Below are 18,560 nucleotides of genomic sequence, written 5' to 3' on the forward strand. Positions count from 1 at the left end.
TTTATAAGGACCTTAAACTCAATCTTCTACTCCAGAAATCATGAAATCAATAGGCTTAATGGATTGCCTTGAGTTATAAAATCATACATCAATCCTATTATCGTCAATGTCATATAAAACAAATCTTAGTATTATCACATGTCCTAAAAATTATCTTAAGGTCACTTAGAGTTAAGATCTTAACAGTAAATTAACAATAGGACAAATAGAAATGAAGATGTTACATCTCATTTCCATCAAACAAATAAATATACAGAGATTATGCAACTAACACCTTATATTATGAAACATCCAATTCATATACTACAGGATGAGCCTGACAGAAATTCAGTTATAAATTGTGTATTTGTACAATCACGTGTCATCAGGAAGAAATAAGTTTCTCATTTCTATCTGGGCAATAAGTATCTACCTATGGGTAGCTTTACCCAACTTTTTCACACATTGATTACTGTCTTAACTCAATGGCATAGTCATTTTGGGGTTAGAGTTTTCAGTACCTGAACCTGGGTACATTCCAGTCTGTGAACTGTACCATGTTCGTCTGCATATGCAATGGCTAGAAGTAAAGTGCTTAAGATGCCGAGGACAGCAAAACAGCTTGATGCCATTTACGGATGCCCATCTTTCTGCAGTTTGCTGCAACTTACCCAGTACATTTTTAGCTTCCCTTGTTTCAGCAAGAGAAATATTACGAGCTCCTTTGGGTAAACTGAAGGTGCTTCTTGTCTTCCCTTAAATAGAATGTTTTTAATTAGTAAAGTTTCATGTTGACTCAAAGTCTTGTTTCATTGACCGTACTAGAAGCTATATATATTATATTAGGTAAGATATCAAATATGTTCTGTAATTTTATGTGTTGAAGTCAAAATGCATTTATAATAGTTAGCTAATGCCAATACAGTTAGTAGTCAATGAAAGTAGGCCTAAGCGTGAATAAGAAGTGATAGAGATGATTTGAAGTTGAATACTTGCAGATTTCATTTTCCAGCAACTTGAATTCTGTATGGCACCTCTTGCTTAAATGTTTCCCTGTTGAAAAACGTTAATTAGTCTATTGAGTGACTATGACAACATTAGTGCAAAGAAATGGATGTTAGTTTATCTTTGAACAGTTTGAATCTGCATGGCTGATGAAATCTTTTCTTTGCCTCTTCTGACCTTGGTTCGTAGGTTTAGCATAATTTTTGAGGTGCCTGAAAAAAACGCATCACTGCCCCCTCTGCACATAATACAGAATGGACGATGAATGGCAAAACCTTTTTCTTTACATTAGTTCACTCTGGAAATAAAAGAATATGAATGCTTTTACAACAAAAAGAATAATATAACTGCAATAGAGAAAGCAAAATTACTTGACAATAAGATGAAGAAAATTACATGTTACTCCACCAAAACCATAATAAATGTTATGGTTATGGTTTTAACTCTATTTGCCTTATTAAAATAATGTAATCAGCCATAATTGGCAATATTTGGTTTTTAACCATTTAACCATTAAATTAGCACAAAGGAATATAAAAAATATCAGTAATGATGTTACTGATGTTACTTTAGGATACAGTTCACTGAACTCTGCCCCACCTAAATATATCAAAGAGCATAACTGATATGTGTGCACTTGTCTTATGCTGTATAGCTGAGGTATAATGAGATTACAAAGAACTAAGAGAATCATTCCATTTGGAGTAAGACTACCTTTCTAACACTTTCTTGGAATCTAAAAGGGAAAGTCACCACCATAACAATGTGCTCAGAGTAAACAAAATTTCTTATCTTTATTTTTGCTTTGTTTTATTTTGTTTTTATCATTCCATTAGAGACTACCAGTGTGTTTGTGTGTGTGTGTGTGTGTGGGGGGGGGTGATGTAAGGAAAGCTTCTCAAGGGAAGCACTACATCAAATTTATCTTTAAATGCTGAATTCTCAGAAACATTTCCCCATAATGCTTATTGAATAACTGAATATATGCTAGCAACTAAAAAGTTGTTCAGTAATAAATGTTTGTATCCAGATATTTTATGAAAATTCCAGTGAATAATTATAAAACTACTCATAATTTTGCATATTATTTGTACTTTTTTTCCCATCTGCTGAAATTCACTGTATGTCCAAGCCCAGATCACTGACTCCATAATAAACATTAAAGTTCACACGCACAAGCAATTATACCTCAGGTTATTTTTGGTTTTACCTCAATTTTGTGTAATATAAAGCTTTTTAAAAAATGTTTATTTATTTTTAAGAGAGAGACAGAGACAGAGACAGAGACAGAGACAGAGACAGAGAATGAGTGGGGGAGGGGCAGAAGGCGAGGGAGACAAAGAACCTGAAGCAGGCTCCAGGCTCCGAGCTGTCAGCACAAAGCCCAATGCAGGGCTCGAACTCATGAACTGTGAAATCATGACCTGAGCCGAAGTCACATGCTTACCTAACTGAGCCACCCAAGCACCCTTGTAATATAAAATATTTCAAATTATGTAAAATATGGACTCCAGATTCATAGTTATAAATAGGATAAACTCATTCACTTTTAAAATAAAAGCAGCAAAACTAATGCAATATTTTAAAAGTTGTATTTAGAATTGTGTGTGTATGTGCTGTTATTAACTTCTGATAAACAATTTATATGTACAAAAAATTCAAAATAAGCATCCATTCTAGGGGTGCCTGGGTGGCTCAGTTGGTTGAGCATCCAACTCATGATTTCAGCTCAAGTCCTATCCCAGGTTCATGGGATAGAGACCTGTGCTGGGTCCCACACTGGGCTCTGAGCTGAGAGTGGAACCTGCTTAAGATTCTCTCTCTCTCTCTCTCTCTCTCTCTCTCTGCCCCACTTCCCCATTATGCTCTCTTTCTCTCTCAAAAAATAAAAGGCATCAAGTCTAACAATTAGGTCTTATAAAAAACATAAAATAAGATTTAATAGGCAATTTTCATCATGGATGGTATGGAGTATAAATTCAATCCCAAGTAGTTTTTTTCTTTATTACTAGTTCCTTGAAACTTAATATGAATAAAAATAAATCAGCAGCAAATGTTTTATTATATTTATAGGGAAATGCTACATTCCTAAAACAAGTCTCAAAAAGTACAAATCCTAGAGAAGGATACTAAATTCATGAGAAACCTCATCTTACCAAGTTTCCTGGGAGTTCTGGTAAAGGTCCCCTTTACGGTTCGACAGTGGGAATTATCTCCTCCACAGACGCCACACTTATCCTCAACCTTGTTAGAACCGATTTCTTTATCACAGCCCACTTTCTGGAAGGAGAAGATGTTAAGTGTGGGTAATTTTAAAGTGCCAAGTGAAGGTTAGCATCCTAGACAATGATGAGCCATTTGTTTCACTGTGACTCCACAGTGAGGCAGTCTACACCAAGCCTTCACCCCAGCTCTGGTTTCTAATGTCTCAATCTTTCGAAGAACTACTATGAAGTCAAATGACTTGCACTGTAGGTTAAATGCTACTCTAGGATAAACTCCTCAGTCTAATGAAATATTTACCCCATTATACATAGTCATGAGCATCAAACATTTATGAAGCAGATATGATAGTTGGTGCTGAGCAGACCAAAAGTAAAGATGGCGTCTATTTCCCTTGTTGCTTTCCTATTTGGAAAGATGAATAGTAGAACAGTGAGCTGTGCATTAGCATAAGCTTTATAAGCTGTTTAGGGATGTGAAACAAAACTTTACAAAGTGCTGGAGATTTTTATAGGGTCCTATAGAAAGGCATTTCAAGAATGCAGAGGGATTAAAATAGAGCCATGGAAGTAGGAAAGTAGGTTCAGAGAGCAATACTTAAGCCATATTTAAGCCAATGGAAGGTTAGTGCTATAGGATAGGGGAAGAATAGGGAATGGTTTGCAAAGCACAGGCTATAAAAGGCCTCGAATATCAGGTAGAGTTTACTTTTACACATGAACTGAACAGGGAGCCACTGAAGGTTCCAAATTGGGGCAGAATCCTTCATGTAAATCAGTGTAGGGTTATGTTACATGACACGCTGCTGCAGCCATAAATTTGGAAGGAAAATGGGCAGAGAAAATGATGACCACAAGATTGATGTACCAGATAATGTGGGAAGTGAGAGACAGATAAAACTCAGATTCTACTTTTGGGAAAATTTTATTTGAAATGTAACGCATCTGAATACTTGAGATTCATAAATATATCACTTCAGTTATGCTGAAGTGAAAAAGAGACAAATAGGAGTAATGTGTTCAGTTAAGAAGGACAATTTCTTATTAATTCAACTTGTGAACATGAATAAAAAAGTCAAGTGTGTTTTTTTTAAGAGTCCAAATGGGGCAAAAGCCATTTTTACATCTTCACCACTTTTGTTCTGATGAGGAATTCAGTGTTTAAACTTCAAATCAATTGGAAAGTCAGAGGGAGAATTTCCATTATTTTTAATATAAAAGATAAAATACATTTAGCAGTGTAATTTTAAAAAAGGCTCTGTATCATAAAAGTAGAGGCCTACCAGTTTCAAAGCAAAGGCATCATTCATTCCCAAGTTGCTGTATTCCCAACCTAGATACATCGGAATAACTTAGAAAAGGCGTCTGGCTGGAAATTCGGAAAAGTACATTTAAATCGATTCTGCCAATGGCCAAACTTTGGTTTGAAAAGTCACATTTCTCGCACATTTAGTTTAGGCCTCCTCAACTAGTCCTAGATTCTCATTTTAATGTTATTTAACAGATATGAAAGGGTTAAAAATCTTTTGAAAACATGCAGATGAAGGGTGGTAAAAGTAGAATTGCACAGTAGCAGAGGAAGCTTCTGGGGAAGCGACTGTAACTCACCACACACTCCCCTCGCACACATATGCTGTAGGGGTCTTTGTATGAACAGTGTGTTCCATCGTGAACCAGCTGCTTCATGTACACGACATCTCCAGTCTCTCTGGATTGACAGTAAAGGTGGCATCTTTTCTTGGCTGTGCAAGATGGAAGATTAAATCAGCTATTTCTATGAAATGACATATTTGAACACTACAGTTACTTTATTTTTAAAATACGGAGTTTCAACATGGTTTCCTGAAAAAAAAATATTGTATACATAAATAAAACAGAGTAGCAGAAAAGGATGCATATTTGGCATACAACTAAACTAAACTGTGAAACCTTTTTAAGTTTTATCTTATTCATTTTGAGAGAGAGACACACACATACACACAGAGAGCATGAGAGAGAGAAAGTGCATAAGCATGAGTGGAGGAGGTGCAGAGAGAGAGGGAGAAAGGGAATCCCAGTGCACTGTCAGCGCAGAGCCCAATGCAGGGCCTGAATCTCCCGAACTGCAGGATCATGACCTGAGCTGAAATCAAGAGTCTGATGCTCAACAGACTGAACCACCCAGGCGCCCCTAAACTGTGAAACTTTTGAGAATGAAAAGTCAGCATGTTAATAATTACATAGGAATAGTTGGACTGTCCCAGGCAAACATGGTTGTAACAACAACCCTTGATTTTACCACAGCTCTTCAACGAACTTTAATTCAGAGGGAGGCATTTTAGTTTTATTGACACTTTGAGAACTAAAAGGGTTTCTCTTCTGTTTGACCCAATGACCTAGTATGGTTTACACCTCCTGTAGGATCTCATTAATTAATTTTAATACAATTTATGTGATTCACTTCATCAAAATAGATTAAAAAAATAATGCATCTTCTTAATGTATTGCAACTCTGAATTCCTATGTGGATGCGTCTTTTCCATAAAACAGCTTTTAAACTGAACTTGGCAGTATATCATATCACATGGTAATCATGTAACTATTTTTCTTTTATCCGTCCAAATATGAAGTATGGCAAGACGTTCCCATCTGAACATATTTAACCAAAAATTCATGGGTAAGAAGTAAACATTAAAAGGGAATTTTTTAAAATTTATTTAAGTTTATATATTTATTCTGAGGGAGAAAGAGAGAGAGAGAGAACACAAGCAGGGGAGGGGCAGAAAGAGAGAGGGAGAGAGAGTCCCAAGCAGGCTTCAAGCTATCAGTAGAGCCCAATGCAGGGCTCGATCCCACCACTGGGAGTTCATGACCTGAGTCAACATCAAGAGTCAGACAGTTAACTGCCTGAGCCACCCAGGCAACATGAAAGGGAATTTCTAAGTGTATTTTCTCATAACCAGTGTACAGTACAAAGTAAAATGCTATAACATATCTTTTGTTCTTAAATAATGAACTTTTTCTTATTTTTCACTCAGTTGTAAAAGGACTGTATTCTTTTCCAGTTATTCAGAAAGGCAAGATCACACCAGTCCAGAGCATTGCCTAGTAGAGGGACGTCACTCAAAGGAGGAGACTCAAGGTGTCTCCTACGTGTTGCTTTCCACTGTGGTTTCTTCAGTAGCCATGGTGGGAAAGCTCTTGGCCAAGAACTAGCCCACGATTCTCACCTCTCTAGAGGAAGCCTTGTTCTTCAAAACCCAGCAGGATTTACCCCTATAAACCCCAAGTTTTCTAAGTTAACAACTAGGGGCCAAGAGTCCAAGAAATTGGTGTGGACAAGGCTTAACCTCTGAAGTCCTTGTCCACACAGTGGGAAAGAGAGTGAGCATCTACTCCACTCACGGTCAGGATGTTCGTAGGGCAGCCAGTGGTGCTTGGTGGTGCGGTATTCAAAGTGGGAGTTCCGCTGTTGGCACTGCTGTCCTCTGAAGTCCTCGAAGTGCTTCTGGCACTCTTCTGTATTACAAAGCTGGTACTCGAAGTTAACACCGGGACAGTCCTGACCGCCATTGATTGGCCTGCAGAGAAGACAGCAGAAAAGGCGCTTTGGCTCTGCTCCAGCAGTGGAAGCTCGCAGACGCAGTGACTGAAGGCAGGAAGCCAGAGCTTCAGAGCCGCAAGCAAAAAGCGAATGAACTCCTACTTCATTATTTCAATCCTTTCCGGAAAGTGCCAACCTTTCCCAGTGTGTGTGTCAGGTGCAGGGTGGGAAGGTGGGGACCAAACACTTGACTTAAATCAGCTTTTCAAAGAGTCTGTTTGGAACGTATGGTCAAAGTATATAAAGAATGTAGAAACATATATATACGTATTGTCTGAGGAAAATTATATTTTCTACCATGCATAAAACACATAGATATAACCCAAAGAAATCTGATCATAGCTCCAGGCCTTCATTTGCTCATATGCAAAATGCAAAAAATAATCCCATCTTCCATATGGGAAAATGGAGACAACTGAGTATGTCCACATATTTAATATACTTAGAACGGAGCATGGCTCACAGTGAACCTTAGCTGTTCTTACAATTTTTATTGCTTTGGTGACTTCCACTAAAACTACCACCATGTCTTCCTGTAAAGACAGGTATGCCACATTTGATATTCTTTATAAAATGGTAAACCCTAGACCAGAAAGAAAGTCCTAAGGTTTTGCTAAGCATGCAAGGATTCAATATATTTAGTATGAGGGAGCTAATGGATAGCTGTTTCCCCAACAGTTCCTTGGTGTTCTTTCATGGTCTTTCTGTTACCCTGTTCAGATGTGTGGTTCTCCTAACCGCAGAGTGAGTGAGGGCCTGCCTGGAGATACTCCCCATACCAACATGCTTCCTGCGACAGCCATGGCCCTCACAGCCTCAGTGCCCAGGTTTTCTCTGCCTCGCTCCTGAAGATTTCTAAATAGCAACTACCTCAAAATTCTCTAATCTTCACTGGAGCCTCTGATCTTCGCTATTGACTACTCTTCACAAGACTGATGAATGGAGATTTGCTCAAAATAGGCACTTAAACACTTGGTTTTCATGTTGTGTATTGAAACACAACAATATTGAACAATACTGAAGCGTTTTCTGGTCTAGCCAAAAACAACTGGAATTAGGACAGTTATACTCACGTGGGATTATTACACTGGCGTGTTCTGAAACGGACACCAGTTCCGCACGTCCGGGAACAGGAGCCAAATTTGGTCCATGATCCCCAATTGCCATCTTGTTTTTGTTGATTGGCATTCTTCCACATGCAATGACCCTTATAGCACCACTTAGGAAAATGACAAAAGGCAATTATGGAAATTATGCATAGGCTAAAACTGGAGTTGTTTCAACAAGGGCCATCAATTAAAGGCCTTCATTTCTTCCCTCCCACCCCAGGTAAAAATGCATTTTAAAAATAACCCAGTGCAATTATAGCAATAAGATGCCCTATACAGGATAATTTAGACTTGCATTTAGGTATAAAATGAAAAAATAACAATCATTCAGACAAGTTTTTAAATGATACATTTACAGTGAGTATCAAACATAACCAATAAGAATGATCTGACGACCTAACTTGCATAGTGGGTACTACTCTACCCTTCACCCCTCATTAGCTATAATATCAGGGTTTTTAAGGGTAATATGCTCCTTTGTACAATAATAACAGAGAAATATATGCCTTAACTTTGGAATTAATTAACATTTCTAAAGCATATATAGTATCCAAAGCACTTAAATATGTTTCAAAATTTTCATTCACAATGATTCTGAGATAGGTCATTTATGTTATCTTTACATTTTAGATGAGAAATATGGGGGCCCAGAAAGGATCAGGAGGAGGATAAGACCATCTGACCTAGAAGTAATTAAGTGGGACACTGAACCTTGATAGAGGTACCTAGCTTACAGTACCCAACACAGCAGGTGCTCAACCATTATTCTTTACCCATTCAACATTTAAAATTTTTTTAAATATTTTATTTATTTTTGAGAGAGAGAGAAAGAGAGACAGCATGAGTAGGGAAGGGTCAGAGAGAGAGGGAGACACAGACTCCGAAGACAGGCTCCAGGTTCTGAGCTAGCTGTCAGCACAGAGCCTGATGCAGGGCTCAAACCCATGAACCGTGAGATCATGACCTGAGCCAAAGCTGGATGCTCAGCTGACTGAGCCACCCAGGTGCCCCTCCCATTCAACATTTTGACTCACTTTTTTATCCCATATACAATAAAAATACCTCTTAAAACTCAAATTAGGTAAATTTAAATATAACACAAATATATTTAGAGAAGTTGGATGTTTAGGGTTGATGTACACGATATATTTTTCACAAAGCAAAAATGAATCAACTCATTGTTGCTCTTGTTTTTTTAGTCAAAAGTCTGTAACACTGAGTTTTTCTAAAGCAACACACTGCATGTAATGTGTTTAGTGTAGTACCTAAGTTTAAACACCAATAATGGCAGATATTATTATTATTGTAATACCCATAGCAAATACAGTTCATATATATTTGAAATAGAGCTTACAGGGCTTTAAAGGAACTAAAAGCTATGTAAATCTTCCTTGCCAGCTTTTGGTCCTGTCTACAATATCTTATTTCCAAACTAGTCAAGGCTCTTCAATTTGAGTTCTTAACATGTCTTTGTTTTGGGTTTGGTGATCTTTCCCCTTATGAGTTGTGTAGCTTGGCCCCGGGCCAGTTTCTGAGCATTCAATCTTGACTACACAATGTGAGATTTAAAACGTCTGGGCATCTTTCCCCAAGGAACAAGGCCAAATCTTCTGTATAAATTCACATGACTTTACTTCTGGACAACTTTCACAAGGAGTGGGATGCCAGCAAGCAAATTAAATCCCATTAGCAGGGGCCCAGATATTCTGCTGAGCTGCTGTTTCCTATTCTATCAGTAGTGGCTGAAGAGTGGTTTCAGAGATGTTGGGTCCTAATCCCTGAAATTCGTAAATGTTACCTTATTTGGTAAATGGTCTTTGCAGATGTGATTTGGTTAAGGATTCTGAGATGGAGAGATTATCCTGGGTTATCCAGTTGGGCCCTAAATGCCAGCACAGCACGTGTAAGACAGCCCAGTACATTATAAGACAGGGGCAGAAGGAAATTTGCACACAGAAGAGAAGGAGATGATGTGGCCATGGAAGCAGAGACTGAAATGGTGCAGCCACAATTCAAGGAATGCAGGTGGCCACCAGAAGCTGGAAGACGCAAGAACAGATCCTCCCCTACAGCCTCTGGGGAGAGTACGGTCCTGTCCACACATTGATTTTCACCCAATGAAACGGATTTTGGACTTCTGGCTTCTAGAACTATGAGAGAATAACATTTCTGTGTTTTAAGCACCCATTTAGGGGTGATTTGTTATAACAGCCCTAGGAAACAATGTTTGTACATGACCATAATGAAACCCCATACACCATGGCTTGCACAAAAATGACTACAGCCATGGTCATAATTTTCTAGGTTTCTAAAGATGATTATTATGAAACATATCTAAAATCTTTATTGTATAAATAGATATACTCACTTTTCCAGCAGCACATTCAGTCCCATCAAGTGGGGGTCCCTTTTTTGTCTTACAAAAGTAGGGATTATCAGGATGGCTACACCACAGCTGTTTACACGGGTCAAATGTTCGGAACTGGAAGAGAAAGAATCAAGATCTCAATGAACGACAGATGTCATGTCATACCAATACATGTCCAACGATATCTTCTATACAGTTTCATGTCATGTTTCTTGGGTGTTTTCATTTCAAATTAATAGTCATATTTGTGGTATGTTAAGAAAAAAATACTACCTATGAATTCCAAAGAAAGAATACTTTTACTCTGCTTTTCCAAAATATTAATGATAAACAATGATTTGTCCGGGATTCTCTGGGTCACTTTAACATTTCTGCATACTATTTTTTTATGGTTTTCAAATAGACAACATTGGAACTTTAAAGAATTTGTAAACATTATGGTCATTTTAAATATGAAAACTTATTATGATGGTTTTGTAGCTCTCAAGCTATCAAAATGGCTTCTCCTTATCCCTGTAGGTATGAACGAGTCAGGTATAAATAATAAAAATACCCATCGTAATGAGATAACTAAAAGCAGAAAATATCTGTAAGGCTTGATATGTGAGATGAAGTGTTCTGGGTGTTACAAAATACCGCAATATATTCATATAGTTTATCATGTACTTTCTAAATATTTAATCCTGAAAACAATCCACAGCTGAGAATATAAGTTACAAGGTAAGGTGGTAGTTATAGTTAGAAGTGAAGAAGTAGCAGTCAGACTAGAATCTTAGTATACTTATTCCTGAGATGTTTTTTATTTTCCTAAAACACAGCATTACAATATCCAAATATATGTATATGTACACCCATTTGTGTGTGCTCTTTACTTGTCTGATCTCTTTGTAACTGGAAACACCTTACCGTTCTCTAGATTAAAAAAAAAATCAAATACCAGTTTATCCACATACTCATCGCTTATACCCCTAATTACCCACATACAGCCTTACAGTCATAGATTTTTTTTTTTTTTAATTAGCCCTCATTTTGGACCTGGGGTTTTATTTTGTTCTAATTCCTATTATTTAATGCAGAAATTGCACTTTTCCATGATATTGAGCCAAACTTTAGAATTTTCAGGTCTAAAGCATTAATGTAGGTAATAAGGGCTGACGATGTGCAACGTATAGACAGACCAAATGACTGTAGATATCTCTATATGTAAGATTTCAAACAGAAGTTCAACTTCTTTTCAGGGCCATGAAATATTTATTTTTCTTGCTCTAACACATAAAGCTTGCTCCAACATATAAAAAACCCTTTCTTTCTCCTCCCCACCTTTTTTTAATAAACTACTAAAACTTATTGTAGAAATTTAGTGAAACATATCACTAATCTGCATAGCTACATGGAACACTGACTTTACTGGATTCCACTTACTAGATGCTTGCATTATGCTAAGGACTTTGATTATACTATCAAGTTTAATCCTCATGAGAAATTCCACGAGATAAGTACTATCATTATCCACATTTTACACCTGAGGAAACTAAGTCAGAGAGAATGAATAAAGCTCTCAAAATTAAACATCTAGTAAGTGTGAGATCCAGATTCTGACAACCCACCTAGTCTCAGTATGAAACACATGGTCTTGACCTTCATACTATACCATATGACCGCCATACAAGAATACACCAGCACAACTCTTCCCTATGGTCAGAGCGATATGAAATTTTGGCCAACAAACTAATGAAAAGCAAACTATCAAAGGTTTAGAAGTGATTTCTGAAAGTCACAAAAACAAAAGGAGAAATAGATCATAAGGTTTTATGGCCTGACAATCTTAGTTTCAATGTCTGACTCCCCTATTGACCAGATGTGTGATTTAAGCAAATTGCTTAATCTAACTCTTGGCTTTTTCATCTGTAAAATAAAACTGGTTCCCAGTTCCTAGGCTCCCATCTAGTCTGTCACAAGGATTAAATAAGATAATAATCCGAAGCACTTAGCTTCAGGAGGTAGTGACACAGCAAACACAAAACCATTGATAGATAACCTTATACTTGACCAGTGAGTCTGTAAAGCTCACCAAACAGGAGCTAGGGAAATAGATTTCAAAATGCAAAATCTCAATGGATTTTGAGTAACATACCGCAGTGCACATTTTATAACCAACCCCAAAGTCAAAACGACATTGTTCATCCATAGAGTAATTGATTCCAGGAAGTTCTGGGAGTTTGGGCCAATCATGTTCAAAAGGGTCATCGAGGAGACAGTCATAGGAACTGTAGAAAGGAAAATATTTCAAGTAGTAAAGTGTTCACTTCTTTTTTTTAATCACATCCTAATGAAAATGTATTCTTATGTTACATACTCTGGAATTCCATCACATCATACAGCAAGATCACAAAGGCATACCTTTTAAGGTTTTAAGTTCCATTTAGAAAAAGACCCATCATCCTTATTCACCCCAGAAACAATAACCCAAGCATGACTCAGGAAGACAGTAGAATTTTGATAGCCTTATTCATGTCCCCTGCTGAGCCCCCACATGGTGCCATGGTGCAGAGCCTGGCACTGGTGCTACAAGGTACGTGCAACACACTATGCAGGCATCACATGACCATCCTCTCCTTGTCCTCAACTCAAGTCTGACCATAAGTCAAAGATGCCATAAGGAATTTACTAAAAGGAAACCACAGTTAAAAATTCACTTAAATTCTAGGCTTACAGTTTAAAATAGTATGATTACATTATGGCATCACTGTGCCAAAAGCTCTGAGTCATAAGAAAATGTTTATTATGAGCAATAGCTTTCATTCACTGGGAGTTCGGTTATGATCAAGGTCCTGAAAGTCAGCTTCCTGTCTGTGTTATGCTATGACATGAATGCTCTCTCATGACATGCAGAAGGGGACATACTGGATGTATCTCTTCAGTTCTTGGCCGCTGCACCGGGACCAGTGGTAACGATGAAAGGCTGCCTGCACCAAAGGGGCCATGACACTCCCCATGGCGGTCTCATCACCACACCTGTTGCCTTGTCCGTCATGCTCCATTCCCAGCCTAGAACAAAAGGGAGACCTCCCTGGTAAGAATCAGAGGGGCCATGGGTTTTGCTTGACTTCCCTCTTGAAAATCAATTGAGGGAAATATGCATTTTATAAATTAACGTGGGTTTCGTGGAAAAGTCACAGAAACTGTGAAAGAGAACCATCTGAAAGAAATGTCTCTTTATTCTATAGTTATGAAAAGCACAGGCGTGTCTCTGCAAGCCAGAGCCACTTACTTAGTTTCAGTACATGACCTCTTCCCTGTTTTCAGCTCCGCACACTTGGCAAGGAACGAGAGTTGCATGCTGGCATGTACTCAGCCCAAAGTGCGAACAATACTGAGAGAAGCAGGAAAGAAAAGACTTTTTTTTTTGCTTTATAGCTGTCAACAGTGACTTACACATGGCCAGTCTCATGGGCTACTACAAAAGCAGATGAAAAACCATCCTCATGATTCAGGGTACAACTTCTCACTGGATGACACATGCCGGTGACTGGAGCATATCCTGTAGAGAATAACAATTACTTTTATTTTCATTTTATGAGAAAGCCCATTAAGCACTACTACTGGACCTTTGCCTAGAAAAAAAAAAGGAAAGCTTTTCAGGAAACAGAGGCAGTATTATTTCACTGCTAGCATTGTGCCACATTCTCTTGGGAAAGCCACACACAGGTAATGGTCTCTAAAAAGATTCATTGGGTCTGTGTTTTCTTCTTTCCTAAGGGAAGGAACTGCCTGGGGTTACTATTCTGTTCCGCCCACCAACAAAGCCCTGTCTTTCTGTTTTAGTGAATGGTCCTTCCCATGATGGTACTGATGAAGGGAGCCAGAAATTCCATCAACGTTGAAAAGAAACTCATCAGTCTACTTTTTTCCAAAGTCTACATCAGAATTTATTAGATAAATGTAAGCTGACTTTGGAAGAAGGTTCTTTGGCAGCAATCATTTCTCATGGCATCTCCGTTCCCTTTCCAAAGAGTTAGTGGAAATCACACTGCATTTTATAGCGTCCCCTCCATGCCCTGAACGCACAATCATTTATTTTAAAGGCAAGTATAATTTATTACAGCATTTAAGTGGCATTTAACATTGTGAATTCCACAGAAGTCACTGGAAGCAATAGAAAGAAAGTGTATGCTTGGCTGATGCATGGTGGAAAGTGATGGTAGGGATGGAACATTTGAACAGATTCTTTGATTTAGGATTATTTTTGAAAAGTCATGCCCTTAAGTTTTTCTTCTGCATATTAATAGAAATACCTTGCATTCCAGCAGGTCCAAAGTCTTGCCTGGTTAAGAAAATTGCATGATCATGGTGTTCAGAGTGGTTGGGATCAGATTTTTGTTGTTGGCAAGCCCAGCGACACACATTCTCCAAGCTTCTGGATGGGTTTCCCCTTTCTATGAGGCTGATGGACTAAGAGGAAACAGTGGGTTGATGAAGTGCACAACACTTTCTCAAAGGCTACCTTTCATAACTTTCTCTGAAATCAACATTTGGGAGTGCAATATAAGGATGTTCAATACTACTATTTGGGGCTTATGTAGATCTCTTCTATTTGGGAATTCTAAATATCCATGAAGAATATCTTTATGATGATTAGTGTTACCTGTGTGAAACATGACTGACACATTTATGGGAACATATAATGGTGACATTTGCTATTATGGGGCAACTCAATATTAATCATTGGGCTAAGAATTCTAGTGGTCCATTACCTAATTCAGCTCAAATTTCTTAGTTTTATAGATGTTACGAACAAAAAGAAAAAAGGGAAAATATTCTAGCATAAGAGTTTTATCCAAAGCTGTTTAAGTAAAAGGTCTTTCATTAAAATTTGTATTTTTATATTTATTGATCCACAACTGATCAACATATGTAAGGGATGTAGGTTCTTCAAGGAGTTGGCAAAGTGGGTCAAACCTTCATTTTGGGAAATGGTCAAATTATATAAACCTTACCACTGAAAAAAGCAAATGCACTTTTCTTAACCTCACAGCAATGAAGAGGGATGTACTCTTATCTTGTGGTTCCAAGAGATAGACTGACATTGCTTGGAATATTGCTACTACCATATTATGATCAGGAGTTAAAAGTTCAGAAGGAAAAGGGCCTATCTTTCAAGAACCAAGTATCCATACTTCCCAGAGTATCTGATGAAATAAGAAATTGAATTTGGAACCCAAATTAGTCTCTACTTGGATGACAGGCTAAGAGTTTTGCTACATTTCAGCAAATTTTATTATCCATGTTTACATTCTGAATAAAATTAGTTTGGTTTATTATATGCTGATCACATACTTCTCCAAACAAATCCTATAACAACCAATCGAAGACTGTTAACATTTCCAGCTGGAGTTGACTTGTAGTCAGTGTTAGTGATACAAAGTAGGTCAGGTTTATGGAATAAAGTAAAGATTAGGGACACCCTCTCATCAGAAAATGATAAGTGGGTGTTAAATACATAATGAAATGCAAACACATGGATTTTTCCTGTTTGCCAACTGCATATTTTCATTAGTACTTCATAATCAGGAGGATTAAGTATGGGAAGGGGCATGTAATTTTAAACATCAAGAAAAGTGCCAATTTAGTCACTTTCTCAAGGGGAGAAACTATGGCTGTCCACTTCATTATTTCCAAGGACAAGGACACATCTAGTGCCATTTGAAAGCCAGCTGAAATTAGTTACATTACATGAAATTCCTACCACATACATTTTGATCTAATTTTTTGTTTGCAAAAGGATTAAAACTCTTCTAAATGAATATCCACAGTATGCTTCTGTATACTTCACTTTTCTTAAGTGGAAAATATACATGTAAAATAATTATTTTTAACAAATCATGGAATGGCAAGGATCTTTGCCATTTTTCTTCATTTCAAGGCACCTAGAAAGCACCTAACACTTAGTAAGCACTCAGCATAAATGTTTTGAATGAATAAGTGAATCACAATTTGATGATAACAGTAGACTAAGGAAATTCTCTTTTTTGACAATGGTATACATTTTTTTCACTTATCCAGCCTTACCTAAAGTCAGAATAACTATCCATGAATTCATTAGACAGATGAATAAAGCAAGGGGTATCAGCACATAAATCATTATCTGCTCAAATTGGGAGATGTGCACTCATTGTGGTGGTTTCTCTTCTCAGTCTATGTGAGATATCAGTGCCACATGTTAGCTATAGCTTCAGAAATTTAAGCTTCCGTTTGCTAACCCAGTCCTTAACATTCACAGTTCACATATTTTAGGACATTTTACCTTTGCATAACCCAGCATTATCATGCGCACCAGGACCACGTTCATATGCACTCCAAGGGACTCATCATGGTAAATTTCATTCACCTAGAAACAAAGCAGATAATCGCTAAAAGAAAGGTAACAGAATGATTATGAGGGGCACAACATTTCAGGGATCAGCCATAGAATCATACAGACTGGAGTCACGTAGCTTTTTCTTTTTCTTTTTTTAATTTGGTTTAAGCTGAACTCTGAAATTACTTACCTTTACTTTTAATTTACTGAAATTACTTTACTTTTCTCCGATATGTGAATTACTGATTTAGCAAACCCCACAGTACCATGAACATGGAGACTATGCTTTCAAAGGGCTTCATTAAACTACTATTGTGTTAGAAAGAGTTCAATGTGCTATAATCCACATATAACATTCAATTCATCAAAGGCAATGACAGGTGGGTGGTGATTCTGGCAAGAGTCTACTAGCTGTGTGGAGCCACAGCCATGTAGAGGGAACTGGACAGCAAGCATTTGTCTGGGTCCTCATGTCACCACCACAGGTCCTAATCTGGTTGGGAGAACCCATGGAAATGGAGCTGGTGAGCAGGAGCTGTGACGCCTTATCTGCAGGCCTATGAGTGGGTAGCCTGCAGTGGGGCAGCTGAGACAACAGTTATTTAGGAATTCTACAGTGTGAGAAGTCCTTAGATACTTTAATTACCAAGGTGACTGTATGAGTGCATATTAGATGAATATATCCTTGGGTACAGCTCAGAGAAGCAAAGCTGAATCACTCCATTTTACTTAATTTTTAAAGTCGGGCTGAAATTTCTTGAAGCAATTTGGCATACTTTAAAATCATAACCTCAGCAACCTCAGAAGTCACAGTCCAAGATGGGTTTATACAGATGAGGAAGGTGGAGATGGTAGAGATAACTGATAGGCAAAACCCACAGTCAACTGTTAGCAGATATGAATCTAAAGTGGACCATCATTGTATCTTCTGATTAAGAGACTGCAGACTCAGGGTGAGAAAAAGATTGCTTATTAAGTAGGCAAATATTAGCAGGAATGGGAAAGGTGGAGTTGTCTGACTAGATTACAAAGACTCTTAGCTGTTCCCAGGGACAGGGACTCAGTATTTGTCACAATAACTGAAAGAGGAGTGGAAAACTAACTGCAATTTGACTTGAGATCCAGGAGACCTGGACAGTAAGTGCAGCCAATTGAAAACCCACAGAGAAAAGATAACCATAATCACATAGAGAGAGGCTTTAAAAAGGAATACAACTCAAGAATGATAGGATGTTCTAAAAATAACCCCATAAAACTCATGAATCATAAAACTGCATACTACCACACTGACCAAGAAACAGACCAAGAAATCTCAACTGAAATATTTCAAGAATCTAATGGTGCTGCACACCTTAAAAAAAAAATCAAGGTCTTAAATATAGACTAAAGGCATACTTATAAAATTTGTATGGAACAAAAAAGAGGACAGCTAAGATGGTAAAAAAAAACCTACAGAAACTAGTATATGCTAAAGAAGGCAAAGTATAGTTTGACAAGAAAAGATGTAGAATCCTCTTCCATGGAAAAATGCATTGCCATATACACACATACAGTTTACAAATGCACATACACACATAAAATGCTCAGACCTGATTTAATCCCATTCAAGATAAGCCAAGGTAAAAAAAAAAAAAAATCTGCAATGGGCTCTTGCATAGCACAGGCATGCAGGCTGTTAACCCAGGGGCAAGCGATCCCCTCTGGAGGCCAGGGTGTACCTAAAGTATTGAGTACATTTTATCTATGGTATCTTATAAAAGAGATGTTGACAAACATAAATATATCTAGAGAAGAACAAAAAACAAGAAGCCTAGGAAATGTGTCACATAAAGAATGGAAGACGTAGTGGCCAAAAGCTTAACACCAAACACTAACAGTATTGGCTGACATCTTGGTTCAACCCTTCATTGTGGTGTGGTCTCTATCTTTCTGGCCT

The 18,560-nt window shown here is 37.7% G+C and overlaps 1 protein-coding gene across 4 annotated transcripts in view; it reads right to left on the bottom strand.

Moving 5' to 3' along the window:
- ADAMTS3 (ADAM metallopeptidase with thrombospondin type 1 motif 3) overlaps positions 1-18,560 on the bottom strand; it is a 257,247-nt gene that overhangs the window by 26,738 nt on the left and 211,949 nt on the right. For 2 of the 4 annotated variants that reach the window (XM_039230951.1, XM_039230953.1), the window contains 12 exons: positions 16,571-16,654; positions 14,562-14,718; positions 13,702-13,807; positions 13,171-13,314; positions 12,401-12,533; positions 10,267-10,380; positions 7,863-8,008; positions 6,591-6,766; positions 4,815-4,948; positions 3,141-3,264; positions 976-1,032; positions 651-734 (listed from right to left, as the gene is read on the bottom strand). In XM_039230951.1, coding sequence (XP_039086882.1) covers positions 651-734; positions 976-1,032; positions 3,141-3,264; positions 4,815-4,948; positions 6,591-6,766; positions 7,863-8,008; positions 10,267-10,380; positions 12,401-12,533; positions 13,171-13,314; positions 13,702-13,807; positions 14,562-14,718; positions 16,571-16,654 — 1,459 coding nt within the window. The remainder of the gene's footprint in view (positions 1-650; positions 735-975; positions 1,033-3,140; positions 3,265-4,814; positions 4,949-6,590; positions 6,767-7,862; positions 8,009-10,266; positions 10,381-12,400; positions 12,534-13,170; positions 13,315-13,701; positions 13,808-14,561; positions 14,719-16,570; positions 16,655-18,560) is intronic. The other 2 variants (XM_039230952.1, XM_039230954.1) reach the window with 2 other exon arrangements.

This window comes from Hyaena hyaena, unplaced genomic scaffold, assembly GCF_003009895.1.
Source record: "Hyaena hyaena isolate Hyena2069 unplaced genomic scaffold, ASM300989v1 scaffold_54, whole genome shotgun sequence".
Lineage (NCBI taxonomy): Eukaryota > Metazoa > Chordata > Mammalia > Carnivora > Hyaenidae > Hyaena > Hyaena hyaena.